Genomic DNA, 19,418 nt, shown 5'->3' on the forward strand with positions numbered 1-19,418 from the left:
TTTGCTCTGGGAAGCTGGGGGGAGGGAGGGGAGGGGAAGGGGAAATACCTGTAAATTCTATTAAAACTTTTCAATTAAAAAAAATCTATGAAAGTAAAAAAGTGATGCCGAATAACAAAGGGAACTAAATAAAAAAAGAGTATGCTAGTACCAAAACAGAGACATAGATACATAATTTTTATACCAATAGAATATAATTTACAAGGGCTCACACAAAAAGAATTTTGAAACTGGTTTCACCACCTAATTATTTATTGATTCTGGGGCAGGGACTTTATTGATGACATAGAATGTCTTATATAGATTGCTAAAAATAATTTTGGCAACATAATGCTGGTAAAGAATGACATTTTATAGACTTAGTGATGGCACGGAAAGCAACAGATTAATCTGGGAAAGAACCAAAAGTTACTATCCTTTGGAAATGCACTCTAATACATGGTTTAGATTCAGGGGTAGATTGCTATCGGCATTACTGTGGGTTCAGCGCACAAAAAATTTATCTAGTGCTCATCTATTGGCAGTGGGAAACATGCCCAGGAAGTACCAAGGCATCAATACAAGATTTAAATTATATAATATTCAAAGAAGAAAGGAAGGAAAACTACACATTAGAGATACATGAAGGAATAGTAAGCCCTCAAAGGAAAAAGTATCACAGACTGTCAATAAAGAATGGAGCTCAGTTTCCCATTTTGAAATTCCGGCACAAGACGTCGCTGTTGCCTAAGGAAACTCTCTAAGAGAAACTGAAAATGCAGAGCCCCTCCCTTAAAGGGACAGACATTCCAGTCAGCCAGATCCACACAGGGAATATCGAACAACAGAAAAAGCCCAACAAGCCAAGATTCAACCTATGAACACATTGCCATTATGGCTGGGGTAGGTGGGCTCTGCTCCTGACACCCTTAAGGCAAGATATTCAGAGAAAAAGAGAAGAGCTTGCTGGTGTTGTGCCTGTGTCTGCAATGCTTACCTGGCCGAAGGGGCTGCTACAGTTGCTTCTGCTCCACATCGCCTGGAAAATGGGGAGCGGCCAGCTCCATTATTCTGTGCTGGAGGAATCTCAGCACGGCACCTTTGTGGGCCGCATCGCTCAGGATCTGGGGTTGGAGGTGAGCAAGCTGGTGCCTCGTATGTTCCGGATGCTGTCCAAAGGAGAGAAGGACTATTTTGAGGTAAACCTGCAGAATGGGATCTTGTTTGTAAATTCCCGGATAGACAGGGAGGAGCTGTGTGCCAAGAATGCAGACTGTGTCCTTCATCTGGAGGTGATTGTAGAGAAACCTCTGAGGTTCTTCCATGTGGAGGTTGAAATCAAAGACATGAATGACAATGCTCCCATCTTTTCAGCCAGGAAACAGATCCTGAGCATAGCTGAATTAATAACAGCATCTGGAACCCAGCTCCCTATAAAGGGAGCCTCTGATGCAGATATTGGTATTAATGCTCTACTGACTTACAAGCTCAGCCCAAACAACCATTTTGTTCTGGATTCAGGAAATGATGAAGATGAGAGTAAATCTGTAGTACTTCTATTGAAGGTTCCTCTTGACAGAGAGGAGAGCCCTGTGCATCATTTAGTACTGACAGCCACTGATGGGGGTGAACCAAAACTCACAGGTACTGTTCAGCTAGTCATCAATGTGCTGGATGTCAATGACAACCCTCCTGTATTTAACCAATCTGTTTACAGGGCAAGGTTGCTAGAAAATATAACTAGTGGGTCATTAGTTATTACTCTGAATGCTACAGACTTAGATGAAGGGATTAATAGAGAAATCTCTTATTTTTTTACTGATAGCCTAGCTCTTCATGTCACAAACATATTTGGCATAAATTCAGATACTGGGGAAATCACAGTGATTGGCAAATTGGATTATGAAGAAAGCAAGTTCTATGAACTTCTAATTGTAGCAGAAGATAAAGGCAATTCTCAATTATCAGGGCACTGTAAAGTTCTCATTGAAATGTTGGACATAAATGACAATATTCCAGAAATATCTGTGAATTCTCTCTCTGTGCCATTGCCAGAGGACTCCCCTCCAGGGACTGTGGTAGCCGTCATCAGTGCTTCTGACAGGGATTCTGGCAACAATGGACAAATAAACTGTTTCCTCTTGCCCACCGGAGTACCCTTCAAACTCAAATCCACGTTAAAGAATTACTACTCCCTAATTGTTGGATCAGCTTTGGATAGGGAGCAGGTGACTGAGTACAGGATGGTTGTAACAGTGGAAGATCAAGGCATTCCACCACTGTCTTCTAGTATCACCCTCTTGGTACCTTTGAGTGACATAAATGATAATGCACCTGCTTTCCCACAGTCATTCTACACAGTCTTTGTGAAGGAGAACAATCCCCCTGGTTCTTACATCTTCACAATATCTGCTGCAGACCCAGACATAGCTGAGAATAGTCTGATCACCTATTGGATAGATGAGAAGCTTTGGCCATTGTCAAGCTACATCTCTGTACATTCAGAGAGTGGAAAACTCTATGCTTTGCAGTCCTTGGACTATGAGGAGTTGAAACTGCTGGAGTTCCAGGTGAGAGCCAACGATGCTGGACTTCCCTCCTTATGTGGCAATGCAACTGTTCAAGTCTTTGTGATGGATGAGAATGACAATGCGCCTGTTGTGTCAGGATCATCAGAAGAGAACCTGATTCTTCTCGTGGTCCCTGTGATGCCTGGGCATATTGTAGGCAAGATCCATGCCTTGGATGCTGATTCTGGATACAATGCATGGCTAAGGTATGAACTGGTTGAAGAAAGCAATGGTCCATGGACCGTAGGGCAGTATAGCGGTGAGGTGAGTACCAAATATTCTCTGGATGATTCAGAAGGCAGCAAAATCCAGAGTGTGTTGGTTCTTGTGAAGGATCATGGAAAACCTCAACTGTCAGCAACAGCCACCTTGAGTGTTTCACTGGTGACAAGTGGTCAGACAATCAAAACGGATATTAACTTTCAAAGGTCAGGGGAGAGCTTTGTTCCCCTGGTGGACTCGATCAACGTCTATCTGATCATTGCCATCTGCTCTGTTTCCAGCCTCTTCTTGCTAGCCACTCTCATCTACATGGCCCTGCGTTGCCACTGTAAGACAAAGGAACCCATAGTTTATGGCCCTGGCATGGCCACCCTGGTCTGTGCCAGTGAGGTGGGCAGCTGGTCCTATTCCAATCGTCACAGCCACATCCTGGCAGGTGTGAGCGCAGAGGCTGGTGCCAAGAGCGATCTCATGATTTTCAGTCCCAATATTCCTGTCTTTGCAGATAATGGGGAACTTATCAATGGGGTGGATGCGCCTCCAGATTTTGCTAAAAAGGTGAGTCCAGCTCTTGCAGTCCTTGTCATCTTATTCAGCATCTCATTTCTATGCTTACAATTTTGAATTTGTCTTGGGACAATGTTGTTTTTGAATTGTTAGGTTTAAACTCCGACGCAAAAATTTAATTATAAATCACAGATACTTTTTTTATTATTTTTTTTACCAAATTGAGAAGCTATAATTTCTAGTTTAATTGATAGTAAAATTGTCCTATAATGACAGTAAAGATAAGTAGGCTCTTCACCTGATATTATCATTTTGCCCTGCCAAGCTATTCCTGATCTTTGCCTTGTTTACAAGGGACATTAATGAATGATTTTTCTTTTGTGGATAGTTTTGTTATTTGATGAATCAATTCTCAGTGTGATGCCTCTTTTGTGACAATATTTATGTCTACTGCATGGTTTGGAAACTCTTTAAACTTTATTAATCTGCTAGATACACTGATATTTACAGTGTTTTTTTCATATATTGTAACTTTAGAAATAGAAAGTATAGTATTGTGTTAACAATCGGATAGCAGTAATATAATTGTAATACAGAAATTCTATCTGATACCTGGGTAGTCCTATTCCTAGAATGATGAAGTATCACCTTGTACTAGAGGTACTGTATCTACTCCAAACGGGAATGGCCTTGTCAGTCTAATAGCCATTAGGTGGATCCCTTTATCCTGTTTATATTGCAACATCTGCAGTGTCACACTTTTTGAGTTTGGAATTCGGAACCAAGTGATATTCCTATGCCAAAGTCTTTCCCAATCCTTACATTCTATAAATCAAATCTTTGAGAATGGTGTCAAGTTAGCATGTGTTTTGAGAGTGGGGAAGGATTATATTACAGTATATGAAAGCCCAGGTTTTTATGTTATATACTGTAGCTGAATGAATAATCTGAGATAATAGATGAAATATGAGGGAATTGTTGGAGGAAAATCCTTGCAACCTTCAACAAAATAAGATTAGGGGATCTATAGTTTTGACAGCCTGACATTGATACTGGGGAGGTTTAGCAGCGTTTCCCAACCTTGTCAAGTTGTAGATGTGTGGTCCTGAGCTTCCAGAATTCTTAGCAAAGGGTGGCTGGCAGGGAATTCTGAATCTGCAAATCTACATAGCTGAAAATGATGGAGCTTAAGGAATATCTGTTGTATTCTGAGAAGCTCACAGACAGCATAGAACAGAGCAGAACAGAACAGAACAGAATAGAATAGAATTTTTTATTGGCCAAGTGTGATTGGACACACAAGGAATTTGTCTTTGGTGCATAGGCTCTCAGTTTACATAAAAGAAAAGATGCATTCCTCATGAATCATAATGTGCAACACTTAATGATAGTCGTAGGGTACAAATAAGCAATCAAATCAATACTAGGAAACAATCAATTTAAATCCTAAGGATACAAGCAACAAAGTTATATTCATACAGTCATAAATGGGAGGAGATGGGTGATAGGAATGATGATAAGATTAATAGTAATAGTAATGCAGATTTAGTAAATAGTTTGACAGTGTTGAGGGAATTATTTGTTTAGGAGAGTGATGTTGTTTGGGAAAAAAACTGTTCTTGTGTCTAGTTGTTCTGGTGTGCAGTGCTCTATAGCATCGTGTTGAGGGTAGGAGTTGAAACAATTTATATCTAGAATGTGAGGGGTCTGTAGATATTTTCACAGCCCTCTTTTCAACTTGTGCAGTATACAGGTCCTCAATGGAAGGCAGGTTGGTAGTAATTGTTTTTTCCTGCAGTTCTAATTATCCTCTGAAGCCTGTGTCTGTCTTGTTGGGTTGCAGAACCAAACCATACAGTTGTAGAGGTGCAGATGACAGACTCAATAATTCCTCTGTAGAACTATCAGCAGCTCCTTGGGCAGTTTGAGCTTTCTGAGTTGGCGCAGAAAGAACATTCTTTGTTGTGCTTTTTTGATGATGTTTTTTATGTTAGATGTCCATTCTAGATCTTGAGATATGATAGAATCTAGAAATTTGAAGGTCTCTACTGTTGATACTGTGTTGTCTATTATTGTAAGAGGTGGTAGTATGGGAGGGTTTCTCCTAAAGTATTCTACCATTTCTACGGTTTTGAGAGTGTTCAGTTCCAGATAGTTCCGATCGCACTATGAGGCTAATTGTTCAACTTCCCGTCTGTATGCGGATTCATCGTTGTCTCGAATGAGACCATTCACTGTTGTATCATCTGCAAACTTCAGTAGTTTAACAGATGGATCATTTGAGATGCAGTCATTGGTATATAGAGAGAAGACAGGTGGAGAGAGAGCACACAGCCTGGGGGGAGGGCAGTGCTAATCGTACAGGTATGTGACTCTGCTTAGCTTCACCTGCTGTTTCCTAACTGTTAGGAAGCTTATGATCCACTTACAAGTGTGTTCCGGTAGTGCTAGTTGGTTTAGTTTAGTTAGAAGAATGTCTGAAATGATGGTATTGAATGCTGAACTAAAGTCTACAAAGAGGACCCTTGTGTAGGTCTTTGGAGATTCAATATGTTGTAAGATGTAGTGCAGAGCCATATTAACATCATCATCTGTCAATTTATTTGCTAGGTATGCAAATTTCAGGGGATCTAAAAGTGGATCCTTGATGGTTTTCAGATGGGACAGCACTAGCCTTTCAAAGGTTTTCATAACTACAGATGTTAGAGCAACTGGTCTGTAGTCATTCAGTTCCTTGATAGAGGGCTTCTTTGGCATTGGGATGATAGTAGAGTGTTTGAAGCAAGAAGAAACATAGCACTTATGATTTATTGCAGATTCGGGTGAAGATGAGGGCCAATTGGTCAGCACAAACTTTTAAGCAAGGAGTTATCTTGTCTGGGCCTGATGATTTTCCTGGCTTTTGTCTGTGAAATAGATCTTGCACTTCCTTTTCTGTGATCCCCAGGGGTTGTGAACCCAATGGGATGAGGTCAGTTGTAGGAGGTTTGGCTGTTGTTGGTGTACTTGAGGTGGGGGTTGTAGAGATAGGTGGCTGTAGTTTCCTTTCAAACCAGCAGTAAAACACATTCAGGTCATCTGAGAGTTGTTGATTTCCTTCAGCCTGGGAAGGAGGTTTGCCATAACCGGTGATATTTTAAAGAGTTTTCCACATGTTTGCTGATTCATTTGTTGAGAACTGATTCCTTAGCTTTTCAGAGTAGCTTCTTTTTGCTACTCTGATCTCTCTTGTTAAGCAGTAAATGCTAAATATTTGCTTGGATTTTTCAAGAACATGTCAAATGGGAACGTTATTTTTTTAATGAGACATTTTTCTCAGTATAGATGTGCTTTGCCAGTCCTTTAATTCTGTGATGTATTTTTATCTTAACAATCTATTTTATGAGGACCCATATGAGATTGGGTTCTCATTTATGAGATTGTTGGGGGCCATATGCTGACTGTATAAACCGCTTAGAGAGGGCTGGAAAACACTGTGGAGCGGTATATACCAGTAAGTCTAAGTGCTATTGCTATTGTTATACGCCTGGGATGTCTTGGTGTTTCCCTAGCTATGTACTCACAGTTCAATTTTCTTGAGATTAGCCAAGGTCAGTTGGGTGTTGCATCAACTTATTTAAATTGTAGGACTGGTATGAACATCTTACATACTGATTCCATCAAGGCATTTGACAAAGTATACTGTAACTTTCTGATTAAGAAGCTTGTTAAATGTGAACCTGATACCTTGTCAATTCAATGAATCTATAGCTGACTTGAAATATGTATTGAAAGAATGCTGATCAAAAACTGATAGACTCATAGGACTGCAAAGGACCTTGGAGGCCTTCTATTCCAACCAGTTGCTCAAGGTAAAAGATCATATTCTACCGTGGACAAATAGTTGTTCTATTCCTGAAATGCTATTGTGATTGAGCACCCACAACTCCAGACAGCAAACTTTTCCCTTGATTAATTTTTTTCATTGTCAGGAAATTTCTCCTTAGGTGAATATATCTTTAATAAGTTTCCACCTATACTTCCTAGTTCTTCTGTTCATTAGACTAGACATACCCAGTCCCTGGTATCATTCATCATATTCTATGGCCTCCTTTCTCCCTGCTATCCATCATCTCCTTGCCATCTCCCATTTATGGACCAATTGTTTTCTTGACTTTTTTTTCTTGTTTTTCACTTGTTGAAAGAAATGTTGAAAATTTATATTTTGAAAGAAATACTAAACATAGCCAGTTCCCTCAACCATTCATCATATGGTTTATTCTCAAGTATCTTAATCATCTTTGTTGCTCTCTTTTTCACTCCTTTTAGAGTCACAACATCTTTTTTATAGTATAGTGACATGCGGTATTCCAAGTATGGCCTTACTAGCGTGGTATTAAGTGGTATTATCACTTCTTGTGATCTTGATGCTGTCCTTCTGCTTGATACATCTTAGGACTATATTGGCTTTTTTGGCACACTGCTGGCTCATACTTGGATAGGACCACTAGGACACTTATATCCCTCTCACAGTTAGTACTGTGGAGTCAAGTATCATCTATTCTAAACCTGTACATTTGGTTTTTTTTTAAGTGCAGGACCTTACTTTTTTCACAGCATCTTGTTGGGTAGGGCCTGGTGCTCAAGTCTATCAAGATCCTTTTATTGTTACCAAATCATCAACTGAAGGCAAGTATATAGAGTGAAGCTTCTATGACTAATATAGTAGATTCCAAGGCTTGCAACTTTACATACCTATATTTATTTTCCTTTTTGTCAGTTTAAGGGAGGAAAGGAGGGAAGTGGGAAACACATCAGAAAAGAATACTTAAAAACAAAGGAAAAATGGAGAAAGGGAAACAAGCTTAACTGTACTTCAAGTGTAATAATTAATCCTTGATCATATAGAACTGGTGGCCTGCAGGCTGGATGCATCACATGCAGGCCATGCCCACTCCAGCTTTGCGAAGGGAAAAACGTTGTGATACATCACATTATGGTAACATGAAGCAGCAACGTGACAGCAATGTGACGCGGCATGATATAGAATTACATAATATTGAGCAGTCTTTATATTATGTAAATAAAGAGGATAAATCCATATTTCTTAATATGGTGATGAATTCAATTTTTTCACTATAATTCTAAATATCTTCAAACCATATTTCACTTTCCAGAACCATTGTAACAAAGTTACAAGTGTTAGACTAGAATGCAATAATAATGAGGCAAGTCTAAAACCTGGACAGTATATGTATGCCCTTCAATAATTAATCTTTTTTTTTAACAGTGGACAATTGCTATCTGTTAAATGCACAAACAAACATTATAGAAGGCAGCTGGCTTCTATATTCTGGCTACTCTACCTAAGCAATAAAAAACTACAGTAAAAGTTTGTGTGGAAAAAAAAACATCAGACCCTCTTAATTCAACATTGACTAATGGTGATTGTGTTCATGAAATTTTCTTTCTGGGCTAATGAAAATTGTTATGTGAGTTTACTCAATGAAAGACTCTTTGTAACTTAGAATGAAATGTAAAAGAGTAAATGTTTGAATTTCTGTACTTTTTTTCTTCTCACAACATTTAATACAAAATAGTACATGTTAAAAAGGGGTTGTATGAAAATCAGTTGTGGAAAAATGTGATAAAAAACCTATAAAGGAAAAAAATGTATAGTCTCCTAAAAATAATTTTGGCAACATAATGCTGGTAAAGAATGACATTTTATAGACTTAGTGATGGCACTGAAAGCAACAGATTAATCAGGGAAAAAAACAAGAGTTACTACCCACTGGAAATGCACTCTGATGCATGGGTGAGATTCTGCTTTCATAGCACTGGAATACCATTATGAGTTTCTTTGGAATTAATGTTCCAATGTTTGTGATCTTGGTCAAAAGTCTGATTTAAATGGTTTGCAACTATTTCAATTTCCCACCATCTGTCTGGTGCTCATCTATTGGGAGCAATGGGAAATATGGCCAGAGAAGCAGACAAATATACATTCCTTATAATGCAATTTCATGGCAGCACCAAGGAATCAATATAAGATCTAAATCAATCTAATAGTTAAACAATGGAAATCTATTTCTCATTTTGAAGTTCAGGCACAGGAGGTCGCTGTTTCCTAAGGAAACTCTCTAAGAGAAACTGAAAATGCAGAGCCCCTCCCTTAAAGGGACAGACATTCCTGCCAGCCAGATCCACAAGAGAAATATCGAACAAGAGAAAAAGCCCAACAAGCCAAGATTCAACCTATGAATGCATTGCCAGTATGGCTGGGGTAGGTGGGCTCTGCTCCTGACACCCTTAAGGCAAGATATTTAGAGAAAAAGAGAAAAGCTTGCTGGTGTTGTGCCTGTGTCTGCAATGCTTACCTGGCTGAAGGGGCTGCTGCAGCTACTTCTACTCCACACCGCCTGGAAAATGGGGAGCGGCCAGCTCCATTATTCTGTGCTGGAGGAATCCCAACACGGCACCTTTGTGGGCCGCATCGCCCCGGATCTGGGATTGGAGGTGAGCGAGCTGGTGCCTCGGATGTTCCGGATGCTATCCAAAGGAGAGAAGGATTATTTTGAGGTAAACCTGCAGAATGGGATCTTGTTTGTAAATTCCCGGATAGACAGGGAGGAGCTGTGCGCCAAGAATGCAGACTGTATCCTTCATCTGGAGGTGATTGTGGAGAAACCTCTGGCGTTCTTTCATGTGGAGGTTGAAATCAAAGACATGAATGACAATGCTCCCATCTTCTCTACTATGGAACAGATCCTGAGCATGGCTGAATTTGTAACATTAGTTACACAATTTCCATTAAAGGGAGGGTCTGATGCTGATATTGGTACTAATGCTCTACTGACTTACAAGCTTAGTCCAAACAAGCATTTTATTCTGGATTCAGGAAATGATGAAGAGGAGAGTAAATCTGTAGTTCTTGTACTGAAGGTTCCACTTGACAGAGAGGAGAGCCCTGTGCATCATTTAGTACTGACAGCCACTGATGGGGGTGAACCAAAACTCACAGGAACTGTTCAGCTAGTCATCAATGTGTTGGATGTCAATGACAACCCTCCTGTGTTTAACCAATCTGTTTACAGGGTAAAGTTGCTAGAAAATATAACTAGTGGGTCATTAGTCATTACTCTCAATGCAACAGACTTAGATGAAGGGATTAATAGGGAAATCACTTATTTTTTTACTGATATCTTAGCTCTTCATGTCACAAAGATATTTAGTATGAATTCTGATACTGGGGAAATCAGAGTGATTGGAAAATTGGATTATGAAGAAAGTAAATTCTATGAACTACCAATTCTGGCAAAAGATAAAGGTAATTTTCCATTATCAGGACAATGTAAAGTTCTCATTGAAGTATTCGACATTAATGACAATTTCCCAGAAATATCTGTGAATTCTCTCTTTGTGCCATTGCCAGAGGACTCCCCTCCAGGGACTGTAGTAGCCATCATCAGTGCTTCTGACAGGGATTCTGGCAACAATGGACAAATAAACTGTTTCCTCTGGCCCACTGGAGTACCCTTCAAACTCGAGTTAACATTCAAGAATTACTACTCCCTAATTGTTGGAGCACCTTTGGATAGGGAGCAGGTGACTGAGTACAGGATGGTTGTGACAGTGGAAGATCAAGGCATTCCACCATTGTCTTCCAGTCTCACCCTCTTGGTGCCTATTAGTGACATAAATGATAATGCTCCAGCTTTCCCACAGTCATTCTACACAGTCTTTGTGAAGGAGAACAATCCCCCTGGTGCTCACATCTTCACAATGTCTGCAGTAGACCCAGACATAGCTGAGAATGGTCTGATCACCTATTGGATAGATGTGAAGCTCTGGCCATTGTCAAACTACATCTCTGTACATTCAGAGAGTGGAAAGCTATATGCTTTGCAGTCCTTGGACTATGAGGAGTTGAAACTGCTGGAGTTCCAGGTGAGAGCCAAGGATGCTGGAATCCCCTCCTTATATAGCAATGTGACAGTTCAAGTCTTTGTGATGGATGAAAATGACAATGCACCTGTTGTGTCAATATCATCTGAAGAGAACCTGATTCTTCTAGTGGTTCCAATGATGCCTGGGCATATTGTAGGCAAGATCCATGCCTTGGATGCAGATTCTGGATACAATGGATGGCTAAACTATGAGCTTATTGAAGAAAGCAATGGTCCATGGTCTGTGGGGAAATATAGTGGTGAGGTGAGTACCAAATATTCTCTGGATGAATCGGAAGGAGGAAAATTCCATGCTGTTCTGCTTCTTGTCAAGGATCATGGGAAGCCTCAGCTCTCAGCCACAGCTACCTTGAGTCTGTCACTTGTAACGAATTTCCAGACCATCAAAACAGATGTTCATCTCTCCATGTCAGGAGAGAGCTTCATGCCTCTGGTGGACTCAATCAATATCTATTTGATCATTGCCATCTGCTCTGTTTCCAGCCTGTTCCTGCTGGCCGTTTTTGTTTATATGACTCTACAATGCCACTGCAAGGCAAAGGAATCCATGGTGTATGGCCCTGGTATGACCACCCTGGTGTGTTCCAGTGAAGTGGGCAGCTGGTCTTATTCCAATCGCCACAGCCACATCCTAGCAGGTGTGAACATTGAAGCTGGTGCCAAGAGTGATCTTATGATGTTCAGTCCCAACATTCCTGTTTCTACAGATATTGGGAAAAATAGAAATGGAAGTGAACTGTTTCCAGATACAGCCAAAGAGGTATGTTATCTTGCTTGAAATTCTTTCATCTTCATATTTTGCTGCTGCCAATTTTGCATCATTGTTACTACAGTATATGTTCCAAAATTTTATCATATATAATTTTTATAGTAATTCATTGCTGTAATGGTTTCCTAACTTAAGCCATTCCTTTACGTATACCTATTAGTCTTTCTGATTAAATATTTTTGAAATGGAATGGCCACAAATTGATCTTATATTTTTTTTTACAGTTAGCAAATTTGTCTTTTGTTCAACTCCGATATAAAGAAAGATGTTCATTGTTTCCCTGATTCTTTAATTTGTAGTTTGTATTGATTTTCCTTTTTATCGATACTGATTCTTTAATGAATGGAATGCAAATTTTCAGTTATATTTTTAATAAATACTGTTTAAAAATGGTTAAAACATTTGTTGTTCCATGTTTTTAAAAATTTCTCATGGTTGTTTGTACCTTTAAAAACATAATTTTTAATACAAGTAGTCCTCACTTAGACCACCAGTTAACCATTCATTTAGTGACCATTCAAAGTTATGGTATCACTGAAGGAGGAGACTTAACCACCGGTCCTCATAATTGTGGCCATTGTAGCATCTCTGCTGTGATTTGATTGCATATCTTGCACTTCGCAATGGGCTCTCAGTTATGATGACTGCAATATCCTGAGGTCATATGTTTGCTGTTTGTGATCTTCACTGTTGGCTTCTGACAAAGACAATGGGAAAGCTTGCAGGAAGCTGCTAATGGCAATCACATAACATTGTGCTTAATGACACAATAGGATTTGCTTAACAACAGCAATTGGAACAACTGCAACTGGTATCATAAGGTGATGTGAACATGTGACATTGTCCTTTCTGACTATCATGCATAGTGATGGAGTTGCTTCCCAATTACCACTGTTAAGCAAATACTACCAATATTGCAAAAGTCATCATTGACTGAAAAAAATGATTAATACCAACAATACTCACATTATATCTGTTGACCAGACTATCATATCTCTGGAATAAAAGTCATCCAAGATTACGTTGCACAGGAAGTCAATTTTTCTTCAATGAATTTAATGCACTTAAATGGCTTTCTTGAAATAAATGTTTTTATATGGATTATTTAACAGAATAACAGAATTGGAAGAGGCCTTGAAAGTATGAATTATGGTACTGGATAGAAATTTTGAAATAGACATTTGAGATTCATCCATCAGAATTCCTCCAAAGCTTTACACTCTATTCTTGTATCAAGCCTTTGCCCCCTCAAGTTCTCTGTGCTGCCTCATCATGTTAAGAAGTTGCTCTTGGGAGAAGAAGTGAAGAACACTAGCAGTTTATTCCAAGGATATATAATCCCAGTCAGGTCACTAAGGTGTGAAGGTAATCCCATTTGCCCAGCTAAAGTAAGCAGGCTCCCATATAGGGCAACAATGATGTACAGTAGGAAGTTGCAGGAGGCTGCTAATTACTTTAATGATAAGGACAAAGGCCTAATTACATACTATGCAGGAATATATCACTCTAGTATTCTACCAAAATAACCATGTAGATATAAAGTATAAAGTAATAGACAATACAATCCCAGATGCCTTAATGAGTGACATTCAACAGGCTACTGAGGAAGAGCTGAGAATCTTTTAGAACATTAATGGTGTTCATAACATAACTAGATTAAAGTTTTCAGAATATCTAATTGCTGATGTTGCTATGCAGGAAAAGAAAATCTGAAGGTGCAAAGATAGAATTATAGTGAGAACATGAAGTATAGGAGTCATACACATGAGAAAGCTTGAGATAGTGAAAGATGAAATTAGTCAACTACATATTGACATTTTAGGACCAGATAATTGAAATAAATCAGAATTGGACACTTTCAATCAGAAGATCATACTATTTACTGCTCAGAACATGAAAAACAAGGAAGGAATGATATTACTTTCATAATCAGAAAGGTTATAGTAAGAAAAGTACTTGGATACAAAGCAGTCACAATAACTGAATAATTAGGATTTGTGGAGAACTTTTTAATATGATCGTTATCCAACTTTATGCTGCAGGTATTAATGCAGAAGAAAAGGATGATGATCAGTTTTATAGTCAGGTTCAGACTGAAATAAAACAGTATTAGTAAGATGTGTTGCCTATGGTTGGGCAATGCTGGAATACTAAACTGGAAATAAGGAGATCAATGAACTGGACTATGTGGCCTAGGAAACCAAAATGATGCAGGAGAGCAACTTTTCAATTTCTGCCAATAAAAATACTTCTTCTTGGCTAATGTAGTCTTCTAGCAGTTAAATGATGCTTATATACATGAATATCATTCCATGGATAACACAGAATGAAAATTGCAAGCTCCAAGCAAAATTCAAGTTCCAAGTAAAGAAGAAGAAAGTCAACCAGTTTCCATAATATTATCATAACCTACCATTTCAAGAAGAATATCCAGAATCACTTCAAAAACTTCATTGATAAGGAAGCAGATGAACTGTTTGAATGAAATCAAAGAAGTGGTTAAAGATGAATGTGGAAAGAGACCACCAAAGACCAAGAAATATGAGAAAATATGGATATCAGAACTCTGGAAATTGCCAAAAAAGGAAGAGACGTCAAGGATAAGAAAAACAAAGATGTCAGGAAGGAACTTAACAACGAATTTCAAAAAACTATTAAAAGACACAAGCCATATTACAACAATGCCTGCAAATATGTTGAAGATGGAAAGAGATATGGAAAAACAAGAAAGTCTTCCAAAAGTTTTTTAAACTCAAAAGGAAGTTCTAACATTGAATTGGTATACTAAAGGATACTAATGAACAGTGAGAAATTGATTCATAGAAGATCAAACAAAGATGGAAAGAGTCTATTGACATTCTTGCAAGAGAAATGTCTACATCCAAGATATTCTTTACTTCTAAGAATCTCTAGTATTAGAAAATGTAGTTAGATCAGCAATCCGTTCATTACAAATTTGGAAGGTTACAGAAATATTTGAAGAGTCTACAGAAATACAGTAAGTGACAGAAGATGAATATATAAAGATTCTAACAAAACTATAGCAGCAACTCTGAAGAATGACACAATGGCCAAGAAATGGGAAGAGAGCAGTCTGTTTATCAATGCCAAAGGGAAGAGACTTAATAGAGTGGGCAAACCATTGTGCAATGTCATTTAATTCACATGTTAGGAAAATCATGCTTAAACAAGTCTAATCTGACCCAGATTAGAATCTTAAATGGAAAGGGAGATGCCAGATGTTCAATATGGCTTTAGAAAAGGCTGAAAAAGAGAGACATTATTGCTGATACACTCTGGATAAATGAGAAAGCAGAAAATATATTTTAAAAAGGCAACACTTTTGTGTTCCAAGGCTGGTGGATCGGCTCAGTACACAACAAACACGTTCTTCACTGAACATAGTAAAAGCCTTACGTTATGTTTACCTGTGGAATGTGCTTAAGAAAATGGGAATATTTTAGCCATATGAAACCTATACAGGTCAGGAAGCCACAGTCTGGAAGGAGCATTGGTGAAACAGAGTCATTCCAGAGTAGCAAAGAAGTGAGACAAACCTGTATATTCTCCCCTTCTTTTTAAAATCTATAGACTGAGTGTCTATTATTGGAACCAGACTGAAAGAACACGAATGCAGTTTTAAAACTGGAGGAAGAAACATCAATAACCTGTATTATGCTGATGATACTTACTCAACAGCTAAACAGCTGAATGATCTGAAAATTCTGGCAATAAAAATCAGATTGAAAAAATTGGTCTATAGTTAAATATAAAGAATACCATGACATGTACATTAACCAGGCTTGGAATTGATAATGAAGATTTTGACACGGGGGGGTAGCTTTAACCTTTTAGGACTGACTATTAACAAAAAGAAATATGCAGTGAAAAAATATGCCATTGTGATAGTGTGTGGGAATAATCTTAGGAGACAGATAGAAGAGCTATAGATTAGACAAAGGTCAGACAAACACCAATTGAGTTCCCAGAAGAAATGGGGCCATGACAAATGTCTCAGAAGGGATCCCCTCAAATTTCTTGGATTGTAAAGGCAAGGGGGGGAGAGATTGTACTTTCAGACTTGCAAGAGATATGTCATTCTTACAATGTAATCCAGATAAGAAGCATACCCAGAAGTATTACCATATTTTTCAGAGTATAAGATGCACCAGAGTATAAGACGCACCAAGGTTTTGAAGAGGCAAATGAAAAAAAAAGTTTTTGCACTCTGCAAGCCTCCCCCAAAAGGCCAGGTTTTTTTGCAAAAACGGGCCAGTTTTTTTTTAAAAAGGACATAGATAGCCTTTAGGAGACTTGTGGAGTGCTCCTGGGAGGTGGGGGGGGGGCAAAAATGAGCAAAAAATGGCCCGTTTCTTATGAAAACGGGCCCGTTTTTGACAAAAAATGGGAGGCTTATAGAGTGCTTCTGAATTATTTTTGTTAGGAATTATAAAAGGAAATTATGAAAAAAATATTAAATACTTAATTCTACACATAATCATGACAGCGAGAATTACATTTGCACAAAAATGGAAAATAATTATACACCAACAAAAGAAAATGTAATAAAAAAAATATTGGAATGTGCAGAGATGGATAGGCTTACAAAAGAACTAAAAGAGAAAGAAGAATCTTAATATTACTCCATATGGGATTTATAGTATAATTGGCTGGAGGAAAGAGGGAAAAAAGTAGGAAAGCAAAAAGAAAGGAAGAAAGATCAACAAATTAATAAACAACTACAAAACCGGAAAATGATTAAAAGATAGAAATACAATACAATACAATACAATACAATACAATACAATACAATACAATACAATAGTAGAGTTGGAAGGGACCTTGGAGGTCTTCTAGTCCAACCCCCTGCCTAGGCAGGAAACCCTATACCGTTCCAGACAAATGGCTATCCAACATCTTCTTAAAGACTTCCAGTGTTGGGGCATTCACAACTTCTGGAGGCAAGCTGTTCCACTGATTAATAGTTCTAACTGTCAGGAAGTTTATCCTCAGTTCTAAATTGCTTCTCTCCTTGATTAGTTTCCACCCATTGCTTCTTGTTCTGTCCACAGGTGCCTTGGAGAATAGCTTGACTCCCTCTTCTTTGTGGCAATCCCTGAGATATTGGAACACTGTTATCATGTCTCCCCTAGTCCTTCTTTCTCTTAAGCTAGACATACCTAGTTCCTGCAACCGTTCTTCATATGTTTTAGTCTCCAGTCCCCTAATCATCTTTGTTGCTCTTCTCCGCACTCTTTCTAGAGTCTCCACATCTTTTTTACATCGTGGCGACCAGAACTGAATGCAGTATTCCAAGTGTGGCCTTACCAAGGCATTATAAAGTGGTATTAACACTTCACGTGATCTTGATTCTATCCCTCTGTTGATGCAGCCTAGAACTGTGTTGGCTTTTTTGGCAGCTGCTGCACACTGCTGGCTCATATTTAAATGGTTGTCCACTAGAACTCCAAGATCCCTCTCACAGTTACTACTATTGAGCACGGTACCACCTATACTGTACCTGTGCATTCCGTTTTTGTTGCCTAAATGTAGAACCTTACTCTTTTCACCATTGAATTTCATTTTATTAGATAGTGCCCAATGTTCAAGTTTGTCAAGATCCTTCTGTATCTTAAGCCTATCTTCTGGAGTGTTGGCTATTCCTGCCAGCTTGGTGTCATCTGCAAATTTGATGAGTTCCCCATTTATTCCCTCATCCAAATCATTGATTAAGATGTTGAAGAGTACTGGGCCTAAAACAGAGCCTTGGGGTACTCCACTGCATACTTCCCTCCATGTAGATGCAGTTCCATTGAGGACTACACGTTGAGTGCGGTTGGTCAGCCAGTTACGAATCCATCTGGTGGTGATGCTGTCTAACCCACATTCTTCTACTTTATCTAGTAGTAGGTTATGGTCTACCTTATCAAAAGCCTTACTGAAGTCCAAGTAAACTATATCAACGGCATTCTTCTGGTCCACTAATTTTGTCACATTATCAAAGAATGCAATAAGATTAGTCTGGCATGATCTGTTTTTGACAAATCCATGTTGACTTTTGGCTATTACTTTGTTTGCTTCTAGGTGTTCGCAAATTCATTGCTTGATTATTTTTTCCAGAATCTTTCCTGGTATTGAGATAGATTGTAGCAAATAAATATTATACAAAATGACTCAAATGTAGTAAAGGCTGTTATACATAGAATATATAGAATATTATATATAGAATGAAAAAAAGTATGAAATAATATAAATGCACATATATAAAGTTATAGTTATAAAGATTTATTTGTATAGATAAAAGAATCACAACAGATATGTAAAAAAAATGTAATGTGTTGCAAAGATGTGAAGTTTGTACAAACAAAGTAAAAAGTGGTTCATTTTTGCTCATTTCTGCCCTTCCCAGCTTCCAGGAAACCTCCTAAAAGCTATGCACTGCCATTTTGGTGAATGGGCGGGGTTTCAGGAGGCAAAAAATGCTGTATTCCGTGTATAAGACCCCCCAGATTTTCAGCCTCTTTTTTGAGGAAAAAGGGTGTGTCTTATACGCCGAAAAATACGGTAGCTCTAATTTTATTAGGAAACAGTAAAAGAAACTTGCAATTGTTGCAAGAAACTTACTGATTAGTGATTTAGAATGTCTACTAGAATCACCTAAAAATCATTTTAGTAATATAATAGTGGCAAGGAATATTCTAACATTTTTTAGACCCAGCAATAGCTGGATGATGGTAAAAAAAAGTGCTGTAACAGGTTAATCAATGGAAAGAACAAAAAATCACTACATTTTGGAAACACAAACTAGTGCAGGAAATTAATTATCTACTTCACTAGTATATATAATTGTATCAGGAAAAACTGCTCCTTGTTCTAAAATTTGTCACATTGCTAAGGCTTATCAGATACTTGCCTTTGTGAAATATTATTCACAGGATTATTGCAAAAAAATGGAAATGCACCTCTAAATTCAGAAAAGTGCACTTAGTTAAAACAAATCCGGTTTTCAATGGAAGACTAAACCAGACCCAGATTTTTGTCTTAATATGAAAAATATATGTCAGTTAAGATATCACATGAGTTTGAGAACTTGCCCTATTTATCATTTGCCTAAAACAGGGGTAGTCAACCTTTTTATACCTACCGCCCACTTTTGTATCTCTGTTAGTAGTAAAATTTTCTAACCTCCCACCGGTTCCACAGTAATGGTGATTTAAAAAGTAGGGAAGTAACTTTACTTTATAAAATTTATAAAGCAGAGTTACAGCAAATCCCTACCTCCCACCATGAAAGCTGGAACGCCCACTAGTGGGCGGTAGGGACCAGGTTGACTACCACGGGCGTAAAAGGTTCAAGAGCTGCCACAACTCAGAAGCAAAACTAGAAAAGTAATTCTGGTCATTGCCCTCAAAGGAAAAAGTA

At 38.3% G+C, this 19,418-nt stretch overlaps 1 protein-coding gene across 4 annotated transcripts in view; it reads left to right on the top strand.

Moving 5' to 3' along the window:
• Window positions 1-19,418, top strand: part of LOC309390752 (protocadherin alpha-5-like) — a 243,203-nt gene that overhangs the window by 63,607 nt on the left and 160,178 nt on the right. The window contains exon 1 of one of the 4 annotated variants that reach the window (XM_081950453.1): window positions 9,450-11,987. The exons of the other annotated variants lie outside the window; for them this stretch is intronic. Within the exon in view, the coding sequence (XP_081806579.1) occupies window positions 9,630-11,987 (2,358 nt within the window). The 5' untranslated portion in view covers window positions 9,450-9,629. Of the gene's footprint in view, window positions 1-9,449; window positions 11,988-19,418 lie in introns of those variants that run through there. 4 annotated transcript variants of the gene reach the window in all.

Source organism: Natrix helvetica, assembly GCF_964273705.1.
Source record: "Natrix helvetica genome assembly, chromosome: 4".
NCBI classification, from domain to species: Eukaryota; Metazoa; Chordata; class Lepidosauria; order Squamata; family Natricidae; genus Natrix; species Natrix helvetica.